The sequence below is a fragment of the Strongylocentrotus purpuratus genome, unplaced genomic scaffold (assembly GCF_000002235.5).
Source record: "Strongylocentrotus purpuratus isolate Spur 01 unplaced genomic scaffold, Spur_5.0 spur5_scaffold_1, whole genome shotgun sequence".
NCBI lineage: Eukaryota > Metazoa > Echinodermata > Echinoidea > Camarodonta > Strongylocentrotidae > Strongylocentrotus > Strongylocentrotus purpuratus.
This window is the reverse complement of record NW_022145594.1, coordinates 37,794,812-37,822,527: the sequence shown is the minus strand read 5'-3', so window position 1 is coordinate 37,822,527 and position 27,716 is coordinate 37,794,812. Positions and strand designations below refer to the sequence as shown.

General features: G+C 36.1%; 2 protein-coding genes across 2 annotated transcripts in view; both read left to right on the top strand.

Annotated features, from left to right (window-relative positions):
* LOC105438791 overlaps positions 1-5,472 on the top strand; it is a 35,741-nt gene extending 30,269 nt beyond the window's left edge. The window contains exons 11-15 of the mRNA XM_030978769.1: positions 1,020-1,358; positions 2,186-2,593; positions 3,939-4,028; positions 4,633-4,683; positions 5,447-5,472. Coding sequence (XP_030834629.1) covers positions 1,020-1,358; positions 2,186-2,593; positions 3,939-4,028; positions 4,633-4,683; positions 5,447-5,472 — 914 coding nt within the window. The remainder of the gene's footprint in view (positions 1-1,019; positions 1,359-2,185; positions 2,594-3,938; positions 4,029-4,632; positions 4,684-5,446) is intronic.
* A 2,706-nt stretch (positions 5,473-8,178) lies between these two features.
* LOC105438792 lies at positions 8,179-9,967 on the top strand. The gene is made up of 2 exons (XM_030978990.1): positions 8,179-8,683; positions 9,593-9,967. The coding sequence occupies exons 1-2, from the start codon at positions 8,205-8,207 to the stop codon at positions 9,732-9,734; spliced, it is 621 nt and encodes a 206-aa protein (XP_030834850.1). The 5' UTR covers positions 8,179-8,204; the 3' UTR covers positions 9,735-9,967.
* The last annotated feature ends 17,749 nt before the right edge of the window (positions 9,968-27,716 follow it).

The following is a 27,716-nucleotide window of genomic DNA, read 5'->3' as shown; positions in this document are numbered from 1 at the left end:
AAAATAAACGAGACAAATTCTCCATCTAATTGTCATCCTATCTCCAATCTGTTTTCTTCCTCGTCGTCTTCTTTTTCTTCTTTTCATTTACACCCTACTCTTTTCCTGAAAATGCAAGACATGTATTAAAGCGCAAATATCGCATCAAAAGCAAGACCGTCGAGCGCGAAGGGAGTTGCTATTATCACTGGGGTTTTGGTAGCGAGGCCAAGAAATGTACTCATCCCTTCACGTTCAAATCAACTTCTTCAAACCATGGAAATGACCCTCGGTTTTGATTCCCAAGTATCAATAGTTCCCTGAGTTTTAAAATAAGATACGAATGACCCTGTATATCCACAAATCTTCTGAGCAAGGAAAGGTTCCAAGGAATTGTGAATGTGAGAACAAGCAATCCCAATTAACGTGCCCAAAGAGAAAATGGGTTTATAGCTTCGTAATTACAATAATATAGATCAAAGTGTATCTAGCTGTAGATTATAAATGAATATCAAGGTATTTTTTTCCTGTTATGCTTAATAACATGACGCATTTAACAATATTTGGTAACAATATTTGTTAGTGACAGGTCCTGCTATAATCGGCGTTGACTTCTCTCTCATTATCAGAAGTTTTACAGTTTCAGATATTACAAAAACAGAAAATCAAATCTCGAAAGTCAGTGGCATAATTACCATCATCTGCTCTAACACCCTGACATAATCAGGGATTGCTAAATAATATTAGAGAAAAACAAATTATCATGGCAAACTAATTTTTTTAAATCGTTAAAATCTTTCATTATTGTAAAATATTAGCGGAAATATACGTAGATTGAACAAATGAACTACGAGGCAAACTTGCTTATATTAGACTGCTTCACATCAGTGCGGTTGCAAATACTTTGCAGTCAAGGTAGACCACCCATGTGCTCTTTTTGTAAGTATGCTAGTTTTATTACTGTATGGACTAACAGTTTAACGTCACGAATTAAATAAACCACAGTCTTTATGTCAATATTTCTTTCTTGTTTAATTCAGATGTGAATTGCGATGTACCAGATGGCCTTGTTTATACCGATTTACACAAAACTGCGGAGAAAGGAGATGAGCTTGTTCTGAAATGCCAATTCTATGGAACGCCATCTGTCGTTAACTGGAAGATAGGAGGTGAGTCCACGAAGCCACCAAACCTGATCAAGTGGGTGGAAGGGGGATTCACTTCCGGGCCATGCGTTCTTGAAGGATCTTGCTATATGACCGATGAATTCTCTCTCATCATCAGAAACATTACAGTTTCAGATCAAGGAACATATACCTGCAGAGTTATGAATTACAAAGGGATCTTGATCTACAACTTCACAGAAGTAAACGTTTTTTGTGAGTATAAAATTATGTTTTATTTGTTACAGTATGACTGAGAACTAACCCTGACGAACATCATTTAATAACTATCTTCGAGCTATAAAATTATACTACCTTTATATTTATCTTAACAGTTTTAGAATGCATATTTGTTTTAAATCATGAAGAATGAACAAATATTGCTTTTATATTTACTATACTATTTCATTTAATTGTATTATTATATTAATATAGATATTATTATATTTTTGATCAATGAACTCCTGTTCATCGATTGGTCAACATAGCATCATTTGACCCAACATAACATTGCTATAATGTAACCGTGACGTCACCCATGTTATAGTGCACTATACCATGGCACTATACCATGGATGACGTCATATATATGCGATCGATCTAGATCAATGTGCTATCGGTCGCGGTCGCAGTTTGTCCGCCTGCGGTGCTCTCACCAGCCATAGCACCTGTACTACATTACTTCAGTGACAGTTCACATTATTATTAATATTTTTGTATGAAGGTTGGTTTTTAAAAATATAAAACAAATATAAAATGCACTTTTTCAAGCCACTAGTGAAAATATGGATTCCTCGGCGACAGAAATAGCACTATTTTTGATCAATGAAATCCTGTTCATCGATTGGTAAACATAACATAATTTGACTATTTTCTTCGGGGCTACGCCCCTCAAATAATAGTGCTATTCCTGCCTCCTCGATCCATAATTTCAACTAGAGCCTCTCAGCTCATGGTATATTTGTTTAATGTATTCAATTTAAAAGCTGAAATTTAAGGATATAGCTGTATGCGTCACATGATAAGTCAATTTCATTGTTTAGCTCCTCCGGTGGAACCCTTTCCCCTTATCGATGAATGTCGAGGAATACTTCCCAGCTATGCTGAACAAACCTGTAGCCTTTCAACCTCTAATAGAATCACCATCACCTGCTCAGCATCAAGCTACTTTCCAGACATCGATCTCTTCTTCTTATACGAATCCAAAAAGATGGGTGCAACAAATATCACAGAATATGCAAATATGGACGGGACGAAAAACAAATCAATCTCCACTGTCGCTGAACCCAGCGAAAGCCCCTATGTTTGTGTCGCTTCTGATATCCCAGGATCGCAAGCCCAACGAACAATGACCGTCACCGTGACTTTGCTAGAATCGTCTGTTGCCATGACAACATCCCTATATCAAACCACTTTGTCTACGAGTTCGAGTGGGGTTGTAGTCACAGTTGGTAAGAATTTCCCACGAATTATCTTTGTTGTCTTTTCGTTCGAACGGTATTCGAAAGTTGATAGATCGTATACAACTGCTATAATCTTGGGTATCAGTAAATATTATCCACACAAGGTACCTCTGAATGTTTCCAACATCAAGGAACTAGCCGATGGTGTTTGGACTGTTTTTAAGGTCCCGATTTTTGATGTATCCTAGTTCAGGATCATGTGTATCATGTGCTTTAAGAAAAAGGAGAGCGGGAATAGTTTCATTTTGATTTGGGAAATCGCACTCATACCAATTTCTTTAGGTCCTGGGTCGACCAGCAAATTTTGATCCAGACAAATAACCGACCAATCAGGAAGAAATGCTAATGACGGATGGTTAGCATTTTTTTTCGATAGGAAAAAAAAATGATGTTTTGTCACAAGTCCGCCCTCAACCAATCATTTGCTAAAGGCCCGGTCCCACTGCACTTACGGATGCAAAGAGGATGTAAAGCGTAACAAAATCTTGCCATCCGTTGGAAAACGCTATGCATCCGTTGTGTACTCATTGCATACGTGTTTCATACGCTCTATCCATCGAGCATCCGTCCATTGTGATTTCATCCGCGCAAAAAGTTTTGAGCTGCACACAACTTTTAGAACGGATGAACTTCCGCCGTGTACGATGTAAATCCGCGACAAATACGAGCAACAAACGTTCTATGTCCGTTATCATCCGTTAAACGTCCGCTGTATCCTCTGGGCATCCTCGCAACTCACATCCGCTGCAGCTGAAAACGGAAAGAGGGAGGAAAGATAAGGTACACGGAACGTCTATACATCGTTAGTAGCATGGAAATAGAAAGGATGTAAGCGTATGCATCTCGTATATAACGTTTTCAAAGCTGTCATCCACTTCCATCCGCTTTCATTCGCTAGGCTCCCGATGAACATCCGTTTAACATCCCCGCTACATACTACCCACGTCCGTTATTTTCCGTTCTGTTTTCGCAAATTTTCGCAAATTTTGTCCATTTCTGGAGCGGATGAAAACGGATGGAGCCACCCGCGAAATTTTGCTCGTCCGCTGTGTCCTTTATGCATACGTGTTGTGTCCATCGGCCAGTGGGACCGGGCCATTAGGATATACGTCATAATTGTATAATTGTGATTAGCTCCCCCGTTACAAAAATGCAAACGTTGAATATCAGACATTGAGTTTAATTTCAGATTGATTTAACATTGCATGTGACTGAATATAAGCAGGATATACAACATACGAACAAAATAATTGTTGTTTGAACGCTCACCATGCATAGAAAAGAGGACGACGAGAAGTTAAATTCGCTGATTATATTCTTTAATCCAATGTAGTTGTACCAGTTATCGTTGGCATTCTTATATTGGCTGCGACTTGTGTTGTCATCATATTATGGAGTCGGAGGAAACAACGGAGAAATCAAGGTATGTTTATATACATATGGCTCGTAATCACTGGGTTGAGTTATGAACACTCATCGTCATCGGTATTTCAACGAAAAGAAAATACCCCATTGCAAAAACGAATGATAATTTTTCATTTTTTTATGGAGCCCTATTTTCAAATTTTGCTATGACTATATTGTCATTTAATATGGCGACGAAGCTTGAAACCTGCAGAGATATCCTAAGCTGTTACGATGTAGTTGGTGAACCATTGATCATCACGTAATAAATCTGAAAGAAACAACTTATCAAAAGACCAACACATATTAAGTGAAGTACTTAAACTTCCACGAGTACCCAACAAACAATGCTATACAATGGAATACATTAAAGAGAAATCTCTTGAAGCGTTTTCATACTGTAAGATCGCACAGCGCGAAATAATTGTACAGTTATTGCGAATTATGTTATACTATAGACAAATAATAGTGAAAAGGAATGTTACCTTTAAATATCGCATCATGTTTTACTTTCAATGCCGTTTGCAAGGAATAAGATACAACATGTAGGGCGCCCCTAAGGAAAATAGATTCAATTGAAAATATCTCGAGCTGTATTCCTCTAAAACTTTGTTTCCCTACAGAAAAAGACGACCCGGAATCCATGCCGCTACGTCCAGACCCACAAATAGAAGGTATTTCCTTTTTTAATATCATGAACAAAATTAAGAATCCAATCCAGGTGCAAAGCATAGAAATAAAATTTGGTGATTATTGTTAGAATAGAAAATTGCATTATTAGTATATTCCTAAGGTGATATGGCATAAACGGAAAAGTAACGTTATTGTAAATTATAACACTCTTAAATATGATAATACAAATGCACATTATACTCACGGATGTGAGTGCGTTAGTTAAAATCATGGTTCGCGATAGCGAAGTGACTTTGGGTGATTTAGAAATAATCAAGTGCGGTAATTTAACCAATCAACGAACTCCATTCATTTTATAATATAGTACACTGTTGGTGATAAGGGTGGAATTATTATTTTCACCCAATTTATAGAATGATTATGACAATGATTTATTCCTAAATGAGATCTAGATAATAGAATAAATTCTCAGATTTTATTGAATAATAATGTATGAGTGTTTGTTTTGCGTGACTGCTAAAGCATGTATGTGCTATTATGCTCAACTAGGGGACCTACGTCATTAAGTCATAACTGACAGTAATGAGGATTCATGCCTCACAAAAAGGCACTAATAAAGCACATCGAAACGGTTTTGATAGTGGGGCCTCATAGTAACGAGGCCATTGTTTAGCCACTGAATCATGAATGTACGCATCGGGGGCTAGGTTAATACGTCGCCGCCCCCAAAATACACAAAAAAACAGAGAAAATGCTATAAACTATCAATAATTCATTGCATTTTGCCCCAATCCCCAACATAAGAAATCCTCTGTGTGGCTAAGCCTTGAACCACTTTGTTTTAATTTTCCGTATAGAAACAATGCAGAGGCAACTGCGAGAGCGTTACGTATTACACAATAGCAAGATTCATATCAGGCCCTGGAATGATAACGACACCAGACCTTTTGAGGACCAATATGTTAGCCCTGTCATCAGCATGAATAAACTTAATCCGGTTGACGGAGGTGTCGTACGAAAACAGCTCGAATCCATTGATAGTATTTTCGTCGAGAACAATGACACAAAGCCAAAAAGAATAATTTGCGTAGGCGCAGCCGGAAGCGGCAAATCTACAGTCTTGAACAAGCTGGTTCTAGATTGGGCAAAGGAATCAAGAGTGTCAAGCCTTAGAAAATGGGGTGTTTCTACCCTGTTTTCCCTAAATATGGGCATCCTGAGTGAGAATGCAGTAGGAAATACTATCGCGAGTCAGCTTCTCAAAGGTCATAAATACACTGGACAAAATATTGAGGAATATATCGAGGCTAATCAGAGGAATTGTGCCATCTTATTCGATGGACTAGACGAAAGTCAATTCAGGGTCGAAGATGAAGGTGCCATGAACAATATCGCGCAAATCTTGCGCGGAGAGAAGTACCCCGACTGTCTCGTTATTGTGACAACTAGAAACAATCTCGAGGACTTCTTTGCTTCTACAGAAATGTCCCGCATGTATTTGAGTGTCCAGATTGAAGGTTTTAGCGACCTGGGTTCCAAAGATTACATTGGGCGATACTTTTCTCATAGCAGGGAGGTGAAGAGTCTCCAAGATAATTTGAAGTATGATATGCTATTACGCAATATCATTTCAATTCCATTTTTCTGCATGGTGGTTTGTGCTCTTTGGGAAGCTGACAGAATGGCTAGTGTGGGTTCTCTGACAGAGCTATTCAACAAGTTCAACATGTACGCTCTATCCAGATTTCTACACGAACGTACAATTTCACGGAACATACAGGTTACGGAACTCTTTGAAACTACACGTTTTCTGGGGAAAGTTGCCTTGGAAAATATGAAACAGAACAATAAAGTTGCAAGTCTTCCAAGTGAAGATTGCAGAGAACCACCTATCATCCAGGCTCTGAGGAAAGCATGCGACCTTGGCTTGATATCCAAGAAAACAGTACTGTTAAATGATATATCAGCACATGGTGACACGTCACGTATCTCGTACCAATTCTACCATGAACTGGCCCTTTCGCAATGTGCTGGTGCGTACCTGGCCTCTGAGCCCGAGATACTGCAGGCTTTTCTTGACAACACGATTACCACGAAGGAGCAAAGTATGGAATATGAAACGCTCCTGCGATTCGCTTGCGGATCATCAACTGAGTCGTGTCTGATGATTATGGAACATGTACTTAAACAATGGAAACGTAAAGGAAACAGTAAACTCCATCGAATCATGCTTAACCTCCTGGCGGAACGCCAAGGCAATGTAGATGACCAGGGAATAGTAGACTGTATGAAGGAGTGCTTCGAAGACCAGACTCTTTATCTTCAAAGGACTTCACAGCATGCTATTACGGGCTTGACGAAGTTTCCAGAAACGTCAAAGGTATGTAGTATGAGAACCAAAAGGTTTGTAGGCATTATCACCTTTTTCCTAAAGTAGTGAACATAGGATAGGCCTACATACAAAAAGGTATACACAACCATTATCAACATCTAATCAATTAAATTATTCAGTGAATCCTACATTATTGTTCGTTATAGAAAACGTCTGTCAAAGACGTTTTCCTCAATAAAGCTGGGAATGTACGTTAAGCTTATACACCATGTTTCACTTTTTTGGTCCAATTGAAATTTGACGTGGAGATTTGAATGGTCAAAGTGATCTTATCTACTAAAATAAAATATTAGGACCGTGCAATTGCTTTGGTTATTCATGCGTTGAAAGTTGGAAAATAATTGTAATAAGCGAGAATGCACGCATACTGTTTTAACACGATTGTATCTCTGTTCTTTCATAACTCTAGAGCTCTCGTTCATAATATTATAAACTTAAAATATTCACAACCCAATCAACGGGACGGATTTACTTTCTTTCGGTTGCAATGTTAACCAACACAATTTAAGTTGGGTGCAATCCTGATTTTAATAATACATTATTCATTATTTTGTCCGCCCGGATGACTGAGCACCAGATGTTTTGTTTTAAAGTGTCGTCACAATATCTTTGTAACAGGCTGATGCTCCAATATGGGTCAGGAAATATCCATACATGTTATCTTGGTCTTTAATTCCTTTAAATTCTAAATCCTGCTTCATGCTTCAGTGCTTCATTGTTTAAAGTGATCAATGTATCTAGGCTTTCACGTTTGTTTCAATCCGCACGAATATCTTAAATTATTTTAAACAGCCTACTAACTTCTTGTCTCATGATATTTAAGATATATTTTTTGCTTACTAGTCCATTGCACGATTCCACACGACAACTTGAAAGCTAATGTTTAAATTTGACAGATAGGACATACATGACATATTCATAATTCCTGTAAAGTTCTACAGAATTTGATGTTGGTTGCAAGAGGGACATAGTATCTTTAAAAGTTAATTGAATTCAAGGTCAAAAAGTTTTTAACTTTTAAAAGATAATCTACCAAAGTTGGGTATACTCTTGTTTATATACGCAATGCGTAGGACGTATGTTTATGCCAGTGCTTTATGTCTCAATCATGAACAGATCACCAAACTGAGTATCAGAAGTTTTTACTTGTCTTTGACTGCTACACAAACTATGCTGGAACACCTGGACCACCTCAAGGAAGTACTGATTATTTGGGCATCGTTTCCATCGACAATCCCCCCAGTTTTTTCCGTCAGGCATTTCAGTATCGACCTCATGGCTGATACCATGTCCTACTCCAAGGCTTTGGGCTTCGTTCCCAGCGCCACAACTGTTAACGTGGGCATGGGTTACAACGAGCGCGATGGGGTTGTGGGTGCTATAGCGCGAGGAATCGTGGCGGCCGCGAAATCACTTGAGGACGCACGGAAAGAACTCACTACAGTTGAGGTCGCATGGAAAGAACTCACCGTAGATGGATATGCTGGTTCAGGGGTAGTTTCCTTCGAAACTGGTCAAGAGCTTGCTAATAGGGTTGGATATCTTCCTCATCTTGAGGTGCTGGAACTGTGTCGGGTGGACATGAACGAGAAAGCGCTGATCGCCATCGTGGAGAAATGTCTGGAGATCACCACCATTAAGGAAATAAGGTTAGTGAATAAAGCCTCGGTAAAAATGCCATTACGAACTGCTACGAACGCCTTACGGACGATTTTCAGACAATGGAAATTCGGGAAGACAATGGAAAAACAGGGAGATGTTGATTCGCCAGGAGCGTCATAGCGTGACGGACATGAGCGATATACAAGAGGGTCCGAGTGGTATTGTCATAAATAGTTATTATTGTCATTATTATTATTACATTGACATTATCATTATCATTCGATTTGCGAGCAAAATGATGAAAACCATTTCTTAACATTAAAAAGTAGTTACCCTTTCCGATTAATTCAACTGTTAAGGAATGTTGTGTTGGGTTTGATTTATGGATTTTTCACGTTGGGGTTGTCATCAAACGTATGTTTTTTTTTTTATGTTACATAAAATATTTTGTCTTTGTTTTCTGCATACCTGACCCGAAATAGTCACCGAAGCAAACACTGAAAATTTGATCACTTAACGTTGCTAAGACTATATAAATCGATGTAAAAATCAACCAGGCTGACCGTATTTAAGTTAAGTCCCTGGGGAGAGACACCCACTCCCCACTCTTACCCCCCCCCCCCTCCCCCCCCCCCCCAAAAAAAAAAAAAAATATATATATATATATATATATATTTCACCCCAGTTAGCCAATGCACTTAATTAAACATTTTCGAAGGAGCGTATACAACTGTAATAAAAAACTCCTCATAATTTTTCATCGGAAGAGGATGTCAGACCCCCTGAATAAACACCAAATCGCACCTTTTGTCAAGCGTTAAAAGATGAGTTAGTATAAAACGATACGAATATAATGCTAACGTCTTCAAATGTTTTTTTCACAGAAAATTGGCGCCATTTTTGTATAAGTGCTTTGAATCATCGTGGCTATCTTGAATGTTTCTTTCCAATTTTAGAATCGGACTTTGTGGATCCCGCGTCGGTGGCGCACTTGATACCCTTCTGCAGAGCTTATGCCAAGTTGGAGGTGGAATTATCATCACTGTCTACCATTCTTTAGAATATGTACGAGTATTATCACCATTGCAGAAACAATAGATTCATACATCATTTGGTATCAAAGACATTATCAAATTAAAGATACAGAATCAAGAAATATCCAGAATTTTGGATTTCAATATCAGAACTGTGCTAGAAGATAGCATACATATTGGCGTCTTATGAATTTATGTGCCGGGTTAGGCATATTAAATTACTTTTTAAACTCCACAGCAGCTTAGTATTGGTAGTATTAGTATCATATCTTGCTAGTCATCATTTAAATCTAAAGTGATCTGACGGCAAATTTTGTAGGGCTTACTAAGACTAAGCATTATTGTTAATAACATGTATAATACTCTATGAAACTAGCAAGGTGTACATGAAAATTGGCACAAAGATATAGCTATTTATTTTTCGGCACTGCAACACTATCAACACAATCAGAGAATTGTACGCCACCTGGGATTAATTTGTTAATTATTTGAAAATATCTAGCTTCAACCATACTGCTGACATGGAAAATGGTAACATAACAAGGTGATGTTTGCGTAAGCAAAATGAGGCGCAGACAATTTCAAAATGTTCTTGATGGTCTTAAATCCACTTTGGGCATATTTCAAGAGATTTTAAACTTGAAGTTTTCCGCGTGTCAATGATCCTACATATCTCATAGCCTGCCATAAGGCTGCATGCACGCTACCTATATAGTGCTTTGTACATGCAAGCAAACCACTGTTTCACTGCCATGTGCGCCTTTGCACGCATTCGTCATAGCAGTTATTGTTCATGCTCATTGGACTGTGCTGTGTATTTCGCATGCGCTATTCATAGAACCTTCGCGTTAATCAGATTAGCTCAAAATAAAGCTGGCACTGGGGGGATTTCGGGCTTGGTACAATGGGGATTAGCCCTCTGGCGTGATAAGAGATATCTAATACAATATTACATTGACAAATCTTTGATGTTTATAATTTCCAAATCATTTTATTTAATGCGTGTGTATGCCCACGTCGACGGAAAAACGCGAGCATAAACATTTCAAAGTGCATTAATTGGTATACACTTGACGTATTGATTTCATAGCAATGTTTGACATTTGAAACTGTTGCACGCATCAATACCCGCCAGTAACCATACCTAATTACTCAAAATTATGCGCACAAAATGAAACAGAGCTTCAGATTTCTGTATATATATATTTACATATACTGTATAATTGCTTTAAAAAAGTTTGGAAACTCAAGTATGATTGACTGTATCAATCTTGTCATGGCATAATCATTGCTTGGTTTAGTATCACTAACAAATATGGTTGTTTCATTTTAAAATGACACCCAGTTGTAATGATTTTTCAGAACGTGCAGGAGCTAAAAATAGGGGGCAAGGTCGAAAGTTAAAAGCTTCAAAATACACTGCTCTTGTTTGACTGTTCATTCAAATTGCCCTACTGCCCGAACCTTATCAACAGTTGTTAACCTAGGCAAGGTGAAAGTTGACGGAAAACTGTCAAAGGTAAAAATGCCATGGAGAAATAAAATGCCAGAACTGCCAGACGTGTTTGTCATTTGGATTTCATCTTTCGTTTTCTTAGATCAATTTAAAAAACGAAAAAACATTATAATTGAGAAAAGACCACTGCACTAGGTGTTAGCGTTTCTACGCCATACCCTTCCGGCCTTTTCGACACAATGGCCCGAATTCACAAAGGAGGTGTGTCGACAAACCTCCTTTTGTTTCGACAAACCTCCTTTTGTTTTTTTACAAACCAGGTTTGTAAAAAAACGCGTCATATGACGTACATAAACCTCGGTTTGTCGACAAACCTCCTTTGTTAATTCGGGCCTATGAAGCTATGTCGCTAATACGCTAAGGGCTGTTATTTAGAACAGTGATAACACTTTTTTTTCCCTCTGGCATTTGTACCTCTAATTGTTTAACCTGTGTCATTTTTATCACTTACAATCCACGGCACCTATACAAAGCCGTCAAAAGAAATCTGAAACCCAGGTATGATCAATTGTATCCCTCTCGTCATAGCAAAATCATCGCTATAATTATTAAGTATTATTAAAAAATGGGTTTCTTATATCTTGCAACTTTCATATCTGACCCTATCTCTTATTCTGATGTACTGCTCACTCCATGGCTGCAAAAATCATAAAAATATGGTATAATTTTAAATAGGAATAAAGACACTTTGTAATGAAAATAATCAAAGCGATGATAATGCCATTAAAAACAGAGCTATAGTCGATCAAACTTGAGTTTCAATATATATATTTTTTTAATGTGTGTGTGTGTAAAAAATATATATATATTTATGTTATACATATTATACATTTATGTCTATATAATTTATCTATTTTCCAAACAGGGAGCAAAGATTAAGAGATCATACCATGTGAAGCATGTCGAACCCACCAGCCTACCAAAGAGCAAAAAGTACGTACTCGTTTAGAGAGATGGACATCATATTAGGCTTAACTTCACGGAAAGAATAATTGGCGTCATGGACATAGACTGTGAAGAATAGTAGATAATTATTTTAAAAAGTGTGTTTGAATCGATGGAATTAATCTATTATGACTGGACTTGAAGAGGTCGTGGATTCGAGCACCGACCAATCATTTAAGTCATTAAAGGTACATAATTACTACAAATGTTATTTCAAATGAATTTTTTATGATTACCCGTTGCTCATCCTAAAACGAGGACAAAAACAATGAAAACGATGTCCCATTCTATAAACTTCTCATCGCACTTCTCATGTTTATATTGGAATTCCTTTTTTTTTTTAAAGCTCCCCCTCCCCGGCCATTTAATTTTGTCTGTTTTGTGAAAAATTGAAAGTTGTGATACTATCAAAATTGTAAATAATACTCAATTCATTTTGGCAGAGATCTACATAATATATTAATTAGAAGTTAACAAATATAGATGAATACAACTTTGTGTAAATGTTTATGAAATGGGATATACAAATATGCAAACATTAAGATGCTTGGATCAATCTCGAAACAAAATGTCTAATCGCAAAAGAACAAACGAAACAGTCAAATATTTTCCTAATGTTCATAATTATAATTATGTATCAAATATTCTTGTAGGCTTCGTCGGTTACTCACGTCAGTCCAAAATTATTTTTTCTATGTTGATTAAATTTCGACGGGGACAGAAGGCAATATCAGCATACTAATAACGTTAGGCCAGCTAAAATAAACAAACTTTGTCATTGTATAAACAGTATACTATTTGATATCGAATTTTAAAGATAACACTCATTCTGTTATTACTAAACTTGAAAGATGTATAAATGATATCAAAGCTTGGTCCACTGCTAATGATTTGAAGTTGAATGAGGATAAAACTGAGGTTATACATGTAACATCTCGATTCAGAAAGTCCTCCCATTTACCATCTGTCGAAATTGCTAATGTTCCGATACAACCTGTCAAAAGTGCACGTAACCTTGGTGTCATCTTTGAAAATGATCTTAGGATGGATGATTATATAAAAAATATTTGTCGCTCAGCTTCATATGCCTTGTACAAGATAGGTCGTATTAGAAATTGTCTTGATAAAAAAATCTACCGAAACGCTTATACATGCATTTATTACATGCCGTCTTGATCAATGCAACAGCCTTCTTTATGGCCTTCCGGAGTCGCACATTGCAAAACTCCAGAGAATCCAAAACTCTGCTGCCAGGCTTGTAACACGCACGCGTTCTTGTGAACACACCGCCCCAGTACTTCGCGAATTGCATTGGTTGCCGGTGACATACCGCATTATGTACAAAATCTTAGTTTTAACTTATAAATGCATTCATGAATTGGCACCAATTTATCTGCAAGAATTAATCGATGAATACAAACCCTCACGCAATTTACGGTCTTCTTCACAATTAAACCTCGTATCTACTTCTGTGTCAACTCTCTCTTATGGTAATCGCTCCTTTCGCAAAGCTTCTGCTGAACTTTGGAACAGATTACCTTTAAATGTAAAAAACTGTCAAACCGTTAACCTATTCAAAACTAGTCTCAAGACACATTTATTCAAAATTGCGTTCGATGATTAATTAACTCTGTTCACTTTGATGTGTATTCCATATGTATTGTAATTTGTAGGTTTATTTGCATTTTTAGTTTTGTATAAGATGTAATTGTATATCAGTCTATTTTGTGTGTATAGCGCTTAGAGACTTCGGTGGTAAGCGCTTTATAAGTAACGTTTTTATTATTATTATTATTATTAGATAACAGTGCAATTAAGATACGTAATAACTTCGTTCTATAAAATACAAATATCAATCAACTGTGCTACGTTTACGACGTGTGAAAAATTAGTTTTCTCCTTCTGTTTCGATTTCTGTACTACGACTCCCTCTCTCTCTCTCTCTTTCTCTTTAAAAGTCCTTTTTATGAATATATATATATATATATATATTGGATGATGATACGATTTTCTTAACTGATGTGATTCAAAACAAATGATATTCAGATGACAGTAACTTGGCAATAGACCAGTTTACTAACGTATCTAAATTGTGTCTATGATTCTCTCCTGGGGGCCTCGTGAAAAAAATTATTACTATTCACCTTTTATCAATAAATGTACTATATACATTACTCGGAATCCAGTCTGCATAAATTATTTTGTTTCATGTTAGACAAGCCTCAGACAAGCCTTCGATTTTTCAAGAACAACCTAAATTAACAAAATATGCATACAATTTGAATTTGTTAGTAAACTGGTCCATCTCACAGCGACGGTGGCGGAATTGTTACTGTAGTTTCAAAAGGCATATATATCCTTGATCGACAAAATTGGTAAAATCTTTTTCGGGTCACATAATGCACTTGCTATCGAGTTATACAAATGTTAACTGCTACTTCTACTACTAATTATCTGTACATTTCCTAGTAAACGAATAATACTAACGTGGTTTCTATGTGTGTAGTGTCCGAACAACATGATTTTGACAATGTGGGTCAAGGTGCCTCTTCTTTCTTGTTTCTCGTGATTGGTTTATGTTATATCATCGTTTTAATTTGATTCTTATCACCATTTGAATGGCCAAATGCACCATATTTTCCCTTTTCCCCCACAGATTCATTTATTGTTAAATGGTTATGCTCACTCATGCGTGAATGGTATGATTCAAATTACACGTCACCTTAACGAATCTTGTTTTTCAAATATATATAGGACAGATACGTATATATGAAATATTTTTTTGAAAATCTTAATTATAAATAGTGTCCACCTTTTTTTTTTGGGGGGGGGAGGCTGAGAGAGGTTAAGCATCAAAGAAAAGTGGGTTACGGGCGGTTACGAATTCACACATTCTTGATGATGTATGTACATGGGAAATTTGCAGTTGCTGAATAGGAAACTCCAGGCAACTTCCATCGTTACAAAGTGACATTCACTACGAATTTTCACGTTCAAAATATGGATAAAATCATGAACGTTAAGATTAATACTTACAACATAATGGAACAATATATGAACTGAAATGAGGTACTTTCTATAAACCTTTCATCAAATCGATGAAATATTGAATTTCATATAGAGTTGTTTTAGAATGACACGATAGGAAACGACTTTTAATGCAGACAAAATCATCAGATCATTGCAAAATCTCTGTGAATTTTTAATAAATGTGTCCTTAATTGCCATTGGATTCTGTAGTGTTAGCTTTGAAATGCCACCATTTATATGGAAATATGTTTGAAAATATATCAAATATCATGTAATTTATGGAATGATACAGTGTTACAACTTACCTATAAAAACCAATGGGAAATAATATATCACATTCACGTGTAAGAAAAAGTATTTAAAATGAAGTTTGAAACAACGATTGAGCAAATGACAATCCACGACGAACTTATAAATCTGGGTTCAAAATAGCTTTCACAGTGTTGTAACTTCCGATGCACATTTTAATCATTATTTCAGGGTTTTTGGTTAATAATCAGATTTTTGAAACTTGTGAATTGCTGATTTCTGTGTAAAATGATTCAAGTCTAAACAGAAATATTCAGACAGATTGAACCATTCAACTCATTTTTATTTCGTATGTCTTTCAACGTTTTATGAATTTCTCATACATTATATTCTTTTTCAAAATAAAATAAATGTCATCATATGGTTTGTTCCGTTTGTTCGAATTGAGTATAGCATACTTTCTATATTTTAAAAGCAGTTACACTAAATTAATTATCGGCAGCGTAAGGAGTTGATATCGGAATTACGGGCCTAGCAATGCCATTTATTCGAACAAAGATTACTTGCGGGTAATTAAGGAACAAAGGTGTCTTTAAAGTCTGAATTGATACATTTCACTCTTTTCAACCTATGGCAATGCTCTCAACCACAAATTGATGAGAAGAAAAGATTGATGTTCATGATGATGATGATGAAACTACGACTATTACTACTATTACTGCTCTTACTATTATTGATGATAGTTTTGATAATAATAATAATAATAATAATAATAATAATAATAATAATAATAATAACAATATCCAAACAAATCGTCGCTGTTTTCACGAAGTGACGGTAGTGAAAAAAATTTGCATTCACTTTGCGTTACGATTTTCCTCACTACCGTCACTTCGTGAAAACAAGGACGAAATAATAATGATAACAATAATATTGATGATGATAATGATAATGGTAATGATAATAATAATAATGAAAATCATAATAATAATAACAATATCGATATAATGATATTGATATCAACATATTCGGAATATAGCTCGGCTTTCTTAGGATAGAGCCTAGTTTGAAATTAATTGAATTGAATTTATTCACCACTTTCATAAAAACATACAAAGGCAAAGAATACAATAGTTTTTTGCAAACATAGATAAACCAATGAAATGGAAAATACACTAAATTAAAAGGAAATATGAAGTGGTCGGATCATCAAAAAAGTTACACAAACTTATAAGTAGATGATCCTAGAAATTTACACACAAAAAAACGACAAAGAAAATACATTGTCGCTCATAACGGTGGAATATTTTAGTTTTACTCAAATTAATGGAATTATTTTTAAAATAATTTAAAAACAATAGATCTAGATGATAATATACATTCTCAGATTTTATTGAATAATAAGTTGCCAATGTGTTTTTGCGTGACTGCTAAAGCATGTGTATGCTACTATGCTTATCAACTAGGGGACCTACGCCCTAAGTCATAAATGACAGTAATGAGGATTAATGCCCCACAAAAGGGCACTACTACAGTACATCGACACGGTTTTGATCATGGGGCCTCCCAGTTACGAGGCCATTGCTTTGTCACTGAACCATGACTGTACTCAGCGGGGGCTAGGATAGGGGGCAGTTTCCATAAATTAAAAAAACAACAGAAAATGCAATACATTTTCAATAATTTATTGCATTTTACTCCGGTCCCCAACATAAAAAAATCCTATGGACGGCCATGCATAATGGCCCAAGGCATGGGCACACAGAAGATTTTTTTATGTTGGGAACCGGGGTAAAATACAATAAATTATTGAAAATTTATTGCATTTTCTGTGTATTTTTTTATTTATGGAAACTGCCCCCTACCCTAGCTCCCGCTGCGTACAGTGATGGTTCAGTGACAAAGCAATGGCCTCGTAACTGTGAGGTCCCAGGATCAAAACCGTGTCGATGTGCTATATTAGTGCCCTTGTGTGGGGCATTAATCCTCATTACTGTCATTTATGACTTAAGGGCGTAGGTCCCCTAATTGATAAGCATAGTAGCATACACATGCTTTAGCAGTCACGCAAAACACACTTTGGCAAATTATCATTCAATGAAATCTGAGAATATATACTATTATCTAGATCTATTATTTTTAAATTATTTTTAAAATAATTCCATAAATTGGGGTAAAAAAATAAAAATTCCACCTTTATGAGCGACAGTGTACAATAATACAATGGTAATTAGAAACATAAAAATTGCGTTTGTCAAAATTTAAAATTTCTGTATCAGGTGAAGTTTTAGATTATGCTTTAATAATTATTATGGCTTATGGGTAATTGTACATATGGTATAAAAAGATACTATTTGAAAATGAAGCATGACCATATATTACATGAGTGTCTGTTGAAGTCCTGGTATTATATCTATGCATATCGTTATTGCTCTGAATTATATTACAACAAATGTCTGGTAATACATGTAGGTTATGATAATATGAATACATAACAACACAGAGCTGAAAATGTAATATGTAATAATGATATTGGGAGAATATTCAGTTTCAAGAATAGAGCTTGGACTCTAATTCGTTGAATATAATTCGTTATGTTCATTGATATAAATATGAAGTGAACTTTCAGAATTATTGAAAATTACCCCCTCATTAGGATAATGGTATAATTACCCATAAGACAATTGCCCAAATGAAATACTATTCCCCCCCCCCCCCACATCAAACATACAAACACACACGTAAAGATTAAAGGTCCAACGTTGGGATAAGGATGTGTAATTGACAGAAAAGGGACAAATGTCCCCCACAATGAAGGAATTTGCGTACGCCCGCCGATTTCATGTCATACACACGTATACACTCCATTTTGACTGTACACATTGATTATGGGCGACAAACAAAAATACCAGATAGGTCACTAGATGGCGCTATTAAATTAATTGCCTTTTTATGATTTTAGACGGTTTTTCATTGTGGGGATATCACCCACTTTGTACGAAATCCCCACAGCTTGGGTGTGGAACGGACAAATGTCCCCACAAAAAAAATATGTACATACACACACACACACACACGCACGCGCACGCGATCACACACACACAAACTGGTGGTCTGTTGATATATTTTTGTTTTTCTTTGTTTGTATTAGGTTTGTTGTGAGTATGTGTGTGTGTGTATGTATGTGGGTGTGCGTGTGCGTGTATATGTGTGTGTGATTGTGTGTATTTGTGTGACTGTGCGGCGCGTGCGCTTACGTTGGGAAAGAAAAAGCACTGATAGTGATACGAGTCGTTAGTTTTATATGTGAATCAGAATAATGAGTAGTTACACGTTTTAATCACAAGAGACCGGTAGTATATCATGTAAAGAATATCATTCCTTTGGGATGTACAACAGGGTATTGAATTTACCCTTGAGTTTATTTGTAAAATAATTGGGATCCTGTTCTTCCCTATCTCTCTATTTCTCTCTCTCTCTCTCTTTCTCTTCATCTCAATTTCTCCTACTTGGGATTATATGAACATGTAAAGAGGTTAAACCCATCTATATACACAGTTGGACCAACCTGTTTTCACTTGATCACAACATGATGTATATTAGTTTGGTTTAGCGCTTACCCAACGAAGCAGTATTCACTTTATTGTGCCAAACTCGGAAAGGGTTGGCTCAACTCTCCTAGTCAATGGCTTGGAGAAATTTTTTGAATGGCGCCACCTCACGGGCGATATAGAAAATCAAGAACAATGCAACATCAGGTCGAATACTTTTGTTGAAGCATAGACCCTACTACAGATCGAAAAATAATGAGAGTCTCACTTTGATCACATCATGAACACCGCCACCTGATGATGAGGACATTCATTTGACTCGACAGTGTTGATTATGTAATCACGCATCATCACAGACAAAAGAACCTTTTACATTTCTTCACATTCTTTTCAATGGGCCAGGGCACGGAGTGTAGTTTCATAAAAAGTATCGTGATTTAAGACCTTTAATATAAGCGGTGAACCCTCAAATTATGACAATGTGTGTGATATGAGATTGATTATTAAAGAAGTGGACACTAGTGGATATCCATCTGAACTTGCCAAACTTTGAACATTACATAATCTTTACTGTCCTATAAACATGTACCTCCTATTCCTTGGAAATGGAAAGGGTAAGTTTTAAAAAGAAGTTTAAAATCATTGTGTTACAGCCAAATGTACAGGTTCCTTTTGTATACTACTTCTTATTTCATATTTAAAACTTCATATACGTCAATATTCATATGAACGCCACAACTGCACATACATTTCCGTGATTTTAAGCGATTCAGTTTTTTTGCGCATGCATTTTGTAAATTATTATGTTATGGTTGACTGGCAGCAGTTGTGATGATATCAAAGCTTGGAACGATGTTTGGAATGTCATTCTGATATTTTTGACAGAGTCAGATGCATGGATTAAGTATGGTATCGATCAGTGTCCATTTTTACTAGGTCCATGGTAGAAGAAACTTGCTAAACATTCATGTATATTATTTATTCTGACCATGAACAAATTATACTCTAAGGGTGCGAGACTATCCTAGGAAGGACAGACTATATTTATTATTTTATTATATTTATTATCAAAAATATTACAATGATCATTATTATGATCATTATTATTACGAAATGTATTGTTCTCTATTCCCTATATCGCCCATATATTGAGGTCGCGCTTTTCAAAGACCTTTCTCACCGATTGATTCGGAGAGCTTAGCCAACCCGGTTCGAGTTGTTTGAATTGCTAAATTGATACTGGTGTTATTGAGAGTTTAAACAAAAATGCATCGCAGCCTAAACGGCCGAATCGGGCAACATTTACAAATGTGAAATACAATATATAAAATCAGGCAAAGCAAATGACATCTAAATTCAAGAACGGCAAGTTAATTGGTAAATTGTATAACAAATATGTTTAACTTATCAAATTTATTTGATCTATAAAGAATATTTAGAAAAGGAAAGAAGAAAATGATGGTGATATAGAGTAATGAAAACAAAAAGAATGGTAAGAAGGTAAGATTAAGAAGAAATTAAGAAGAAGAGGAAGAAGGACAGGAAGGTATTAGAGGAAGAGGAAGAAGAGGAAGAGGAAGAAGACTCAAAGGGGGTAGGAAGAAGAGATGGAGGGTATCGTGAATCTTAACAGTATTATAAGTTATCAATATCCAACCATTGCACATTTTATAAACCAAAAGAATATACGCCATGTTGTGACTAAGTGAAAACGAATTGGCCAAGCTGTGTTTAAAAGATGGCTCCATCGTGTACGTGTACTGTAATATCCAGTTGAAGAGAAACAAGGAATGAGAGAGAGAGAGAGAGAGGGGAAGAGATCTTTTATTTCATACGTTTTGAAAAATTCATTATCACCATCCGACACACTTCTACAATTCTTTCACATTTACTCTCCTGATCTTCATACAATTTGACAAATACCCTTGTTTGAGCATTAGTAGGGACATTAAGATTTGCGTGGACTGATACGTGTGAGTCCATTCAAGGCAGTGCATTAAAAGGACGTCGATCGTATGAATCCCCATTGTCTTCGTGCGAATCTAAAAGTCCCTACTGACAAGCAATGCACAGCCGAATTTAACAATGAATGAGCGGGATTTTTCCCGCCTCCTGGAGCATGTGGAATGACTTCTGTCGGTAAAGAACATGAACTTTGTACCGAACCGAGTGGGCACCTGGGGCATTCTGCATGAGTGTTTACTTGTTTGAAATTGTGCAAAACCACAACACGCTCTTTTATCACCCTTTTGTCTTCGCAATGCACATAAATTATGAGTCCCAGGGAGACTTAACCTTAATTGGAATATAATAAAATTCTGTTATTTTTATTAAACGGACCATATATTTTGTAATCATATCAGAATTAACCTGTGAATCATTCTGCGAACTAGAGAATTTAATGCAAGTTGAACACATGACTGGCGTTATCATGCATGCTCAAAAGTGTTCCACAATTGTACATTATCTCTCTATCTCTCTCCCTCTCTCTATTTCTATTTCTACTCAAATCTCTGGTATCATTTATTCTCCTTCTCTGTTATGGTTATGTCTGATTAAAACTCATTGGTCTGATGAACTGAGGATATCAGGCTTAAATTCTATTCACATTTATTGTCTCGTTTTTCCCGGTCTGTGAAGAAGGGCTCAAAAGGTGTTTTTCTCATATACTTATTGAGTGTGTTCTGGCTCTCAACAAACGATTCCCATTGTTGTTGTTTACGTGCATTTGCAAATATTTTAAATCCTATATTACATACGACAATAAAACTTGTATAGATTTACAAATATATATGCATTTTAACGAAATATCAACAGAGAGAATACAGCAATCACTACTCACTGTGGTTTTGATAAAATATCATTAAAACTAATACACTCGGTTCAAAAACATGTATCAGATGAAATAATTAGATCGCTAGCATTAAACATTGCTATGTATTAATGTGTGTTCTTCACTCCCTTGCTAGGCAATTATTTCAGATAATGAATTTTTATCATACCCTTAATATATGCTGACAATCAGATGTTAATAATACATTGGTTAGCATACACAGACTTAGGCTGGCTTTTGGCGCCAGGAGACTTAGTGAGGGAGCGAAGTGAGGGAGCGAAGCGAGTAAGAAGTAGGGTGTGGGGGACAGATGCCCCCACCTCCCCTCCCCTCCCCCAGATTCTCCTTTCCCAGTTAGAGATATTTATATTTTAATATTTATAGTGCTCTTCAGTGGATGTTTATGATATGTTTCATCGACTTGAAAGGTCTTCACACTTATGTGGGATATTCTGCTCATTCTGTGATATTTTCGGCTATCCTTGAATCAATGTGTTTGAATTTAGATTAAAATCATATTATAGGCCTACCCTTGGAACATAAGTAAATAATGTAAAGTAAAGGCTCGTCTGATTTGCTTTGAATACTAAAGTAGGCCTACTGCGTTTTTTGTAAATTATAATATTTATTTAATCATGACCCGGTTTAGTAGCTGGCAAGCAATCAAACGAAAATAGACTTACAAACAAGTGACTACAAATAAATATAGCAACCAAACAATACAGCCGTATACATCCATTAACAAGTATGAGTGTATGACACACAGTGTACCAATATTTAGCTCTCAGAAAAAATATTTTTATCTTGTGAATCGCCATCTTATTAGATACCAATACATATGTAAATTATTATTATAACATATAGGTATTGGTCAGGAATATCAAGTGAGGAGTTTTTCACTTTCATTGTGGGCGACTGGGTTTGATCATCCCCTTTAATTGGGACTTTTAGATTTGCACGACGACAGCGTCTAGACTAAAAGACTCAAATATTTCGGTCACCTCCTAAGAATGAAACCCACAAGATACCCCAAAATTACTGTTGAAGGAAACGTTACAGGAAATCGACCCAGAGGCCGTCCACCCAAAAGATGGATTGGCTGCATCTCAGAGGACTGCAAAGCAAGATCCATAACAATGATGACAGATGCATCAAGACTGGCTGCAGACAGAAATACATGGCATACCATCTCCATACAGAAGCCATCACGAGGCCCCTTGCCTGTGTGGACGGCATAATTAGTCTAGTCAACGTGGACTGCTACGTGTGACTTCCTTTTTAAGGCACTGCCAGTGACTTAAAAGGACGTCACACGGGACTGACAATACCTTAAAAGGGCGTCACACGTAGCAGTCCACACAAATCTAAAAGTCCCTATTATGCCACTCATCGATCTACGCCGGAGCTACAGAATGGTTGGCACCATCAGTAAACTTTGACGCGCGCCCTTTTGTTACAATGCGTGTATTATAGAAAATGAAACATAAGATGTCAATTGGGGAAAACCCAAACCGTACCATTCGCTGTTGACTTCACTCGGTGTTAGAATGAAAATCGGATCCTTGTTAATTATCACAAGAACAACAATGGCGGCCCGAGTTATACAGTTGCTCTGCATGTCATGCAATGTTTGCCTGGTAGTACAAGTGTGCTTTATACAGGGTAAGTATACTCTGATTGAGATGCAACTTATTTATATTATTAGGATCGAGCTTTTATCGCTATGCTGCACGTACAGTCATTCCAAAGGCAGCCATGATTTTTGGGATGTCACTTGGCATTTTGTACATGTATTACTGAACAATTAACATGTGGGATATGATACAAGAGACATGAACCTACCATACAGTGGGGAATCCCATACGCATGTTAGAAAATATATTTATCGTTAGTTTGACCATAAATTAAGATAACGACAACCGTGGTTTGTTGGTCGCAAAATCCGTTTAAGGTTTTACTAAAAGAGTATGTCCATTTTATATTTCGAATCCAAGACGGAGAGGGTTCCAAGTAAAGGGGCTTGTGTGTCGAATAAATTTAAGAGCTTAACGGTTGCAAGGTTTCTTAGATGGAATAGTCATATTTTGGGCCGTGGGATGAGATTGTACATCTTTATTCATATTGAATAATGGAGGGGTGTGAATGTTTTTGACCGTTTTGTAAACGGAACATTAAAAAGAGCAATTTGAAAAATATTAATTTCATAAACGAAAAAAAAAACAAGACGAAAGGCTTGATGCATGGCTGATCGTCAACGAAACGGAGTTAAGTCTTTTGTCAACTCTGTTTGTTGCTACGGCAGACAACCAGTGAAAACAAATTTGCTTAATCACTTTAGTGACTGACTGGCTTTTGTTCTTTTTTTGGTAATAACATGCATAATATGAGCTGTTAAGGGTACCTGAGCATTTGTCTACATCAATAACCCACTTCGTGTTAATGGCCAACATTAAACTGATTGAATCTGGGCGCAGCATAAAACGTACGACCATTCAAAACAGTGGTCTGAAAAATCAGATTATTACTTACTGGCTCTATAGCTCTTAAGTCGATTTGACAACTAATAGTCGTTATTTTTCTACTTAAAGACATTTTCAAGTGCCCTTTTTTGTAGGGAAGTTCTAAATTAGTATTATCTTTCAAATGCTGTTGAAATTTGACCTTTTCATTTTGGGGGCCTGCAAATGGGATATAGTACCTTTAAGGGATAGTATTTTGACTTTAGATCATAGTTTCAATATGGATTATGCTTTAAAATGTTTGAAGATCTGAGCTGCAACAAAATACGTTGGTGTAATCAGCGAATAATATATATTGTAAAGCATTTGATGAAAAACAGATATCATTGACGAATATCAAGTATAACAACGGGCCAATAATTGAACCATTTGGTACTCCGTATTCTACATACACTCATTTTGATTTAGTCGAATCATAACATACATTTTATTTTATATTTGTTAAATAATTTGTTAGACCATTATTATTGTAACATCCCTCTAACCACGAAAGTTCAACGTACGTATTGAATGTTTCAGAGTATCAAATGCCTTTCTCAAATCCAGGAATACACCAATAAGGTGATTTTGACCAGTTAAAGCATTTGACACTATATCAAATAATTGCAACAACGCTAATTTAGTTGAATGGGGTTTTCTAAATCAAGATTTTACTTGGTAGAGCAAATTATTTGTGTTTAAAAAGTAATACAGTCTATATTATAAACTAGTCTTTATAAAGAAATTCGAAATACTCGAACTCAAGGATGGAAACAGGTCAGTTATTTAAAACTGGCGACGAATCATCTTTTTGGAAAAATGCAATGACCTTTTAATAGATCCAGAAAAATACCTGTAGTAAGAGATAAATTGCAAATATGCAATAATGGCGTTATGAATCTCCCTGGGATTTTGTTGTTTATGTCTACGAATTTTATCATGGCTTCTGGAATAATTTATTGTCAATTATTTAACAATATTTAAAACTTCAAAACAATCTGTAGGAATGAAAAATGGATTTGCAAGAATTGTTATATAATCCGTAACTAGATTTTTGTATGCTTGATTAGAACACATACTGACTTATTGAAACAATCAGTTACAATAAACAAAAATGAAGTGCTAAAACATCTGCTGCGTATGGAGTTACACTTGTCGTACTAAGCTTTTGAGGTATAGGAGAAATGGGTGCTAGGGACAAGTCTAAGCCAAAGGAATCAATGAGGTCAATGAATTAGCCCATGCACAGACTTGATAGTTTTGCATACGATTTTGCATATTGTTAAGAGAAAATACTTTTTCTTTAAAACTTTTAAATTGGTCAGTGTGATTATGATCGTTGCTAATTTACGATCTTTTATGGTTTGCGGATCATTTTGAATCATGATGAACAAGAACTGTACATAATATTAATATCATGTAATGTGCACTGTCGGTGATTTTAAAAGCCAGTTTATTTGTTCATCAGCACACTTAGTAATAATAAAAGCACATTTGGGCGCTGAACGAGTCACTGTACAGATACTCGGAAAGTGCTGTAAATCGACCTACCGGTGTTGAAAATAACACTTTTAGAAGCTTAGAGCCAAATCAATAGCAATGTGTGTTTTAAAAAAGGGTACCAAAGTAGGGTACCAAAGTTGGGTAGCTATACTGATTAGAAGGACATAACCATTATGCCTTTGAAATCTTTTTCATCATGAAGAGTTATTTGTTTTCTGTGAAATGATACCCTATTCATAATATTTTCTGCCACGGGTGACTGACCACCAGGGTTCTTAATAAATGTTATTATTATCGCATTGTACCAAATTTTGGTTGATAGAGAGAACATGAGTCAGGCCACTTTCATGTGCGTCTTTGGTCTTAAATCCTTTTGCAAGTTAAATTATGCCTCGTTCGTCATTGATTAAGCTGATGCGATATATCTAGGCTTTCTTATAATCTTGTTTAAATTCAAAGGATAAACTTTAATTATTATTAAAAGCATTGTAACTTGTTGTCTCATGATATCTAAGCCTCTCTACTCACTTGTCCGCTGCGCCATTTCGCCTGCGCAAGGAGAATAAGGTGTTTATCTTGAATAGCGAATGAAAACACAAATGTTACTAAACCCAAATACAAGAAAGATCACATGTGATAATAAGTATTTGAGAAATTGATAATAGACTTCCGTTACAAGATAACATCCCAAATAAACTCATCCATTTTCAATCACTTTAACGAGAAGTTTTTGGGGTAAGGTCAGGATTGTTATCATAACGAAGAAAACATAATATCGCCCGAATGTTAACTCCGCGCTAAAACTTCTGCGGCGACCGGGCGATGCCCTAAAAACAAGCGGTGCCCGGGAGGAATTTGCAACATTCGTTAAGTTCTTTAAGGTTGTGACAATAGCTTTGGGTCTAGTCGATTTAAATACAATGTCGATATGCTATATAAACTTCATAAAACGGCAGCTTATACTATTTCTAAACAGTCTTGGCATATTCCGTCGCGACAGGTCTTGGACGGCATAAAATGGCCTACTCTAAATGAATTGTCGACAAGGCCATTTGTTGTCTTGTTTTTAAATGTATTAATGATTTAGTTCCTCCATCTATGTCTGATAAACTTGTACTACGAGATGAAATTATGCAATGCACTACTCGAAATAGTACCAAGAATCTGTTGAGACCTTCTAAGTGCAATACAATTTTATTCTTACACTTTCGTTAATTTTTGAGTGACAGTGTGGAACGAGCTCACAGTAGAAGCCCGACTTTGTTTAACTTCCAATGTATTCAAACGGATGATTTCAGAAAAACTGCATGTTTAATAACTTTCTCAAACTAGCTCATCTTATATTTGTTTCTATTGAATTGGATCTGGGAGATTTATAAAGGTTCTCTGTCAAATGTATCATGAATCCTCTATGATCTTGGTTAACATTGTAAAATCTGACCTTTCTCGCTCGTTTACAATATTATATGAGCGATGTCTCACTTCCTATATTTAATACAAAGATCACTTTAACTTTGTATATCGTATCAGTATTTACTTTTTCGAACGACACGTTTTGGGATACGCCGTAGTTACAGAATGATAGGAACTTTTAGATTTGCGTGGACTGATACGTGTGACGTCCATTCAAGGCAGTGTATTAAAAGGATGTCGATCGTAGCAATCCCCATTGTCTTTGTACATATCTAAAAGTCCCTATTGATAACATTAGTGCATTTGACGCGCTCCCTTTTGTCGCAATGCGTGTATTAGAAAATGAAACATGAACGGCAGATTTGGGAAATCCCAAACCGTATTGTAAGCTGTTGGTTTCATGCTTGCCTTGTCATGACATGAATAACAATGGCAACCGATTTATACAGTTGAAGATGCATGTCATGCAATGTATGGATGGTACTTCATGTGTGCTCGCTACAGGGTT

Excerpts from the sequence above, each read along its gene's own strand:
- LOC105438792 (XM_030978990.1), top strand. The coding sequence starts at position 8,205 with ATGCTGGAACACCTGGACCACCTCAAGGAAGTACTGATTATTTGGGCA. Across the intron at positions 8,684-9,592 it reads ACCACCATTAAGGAAATAAG|AATCGGACTTTGTGGATCCC; the intron begins GTTAGTGAATAA and ends TTCCAATTTTAG.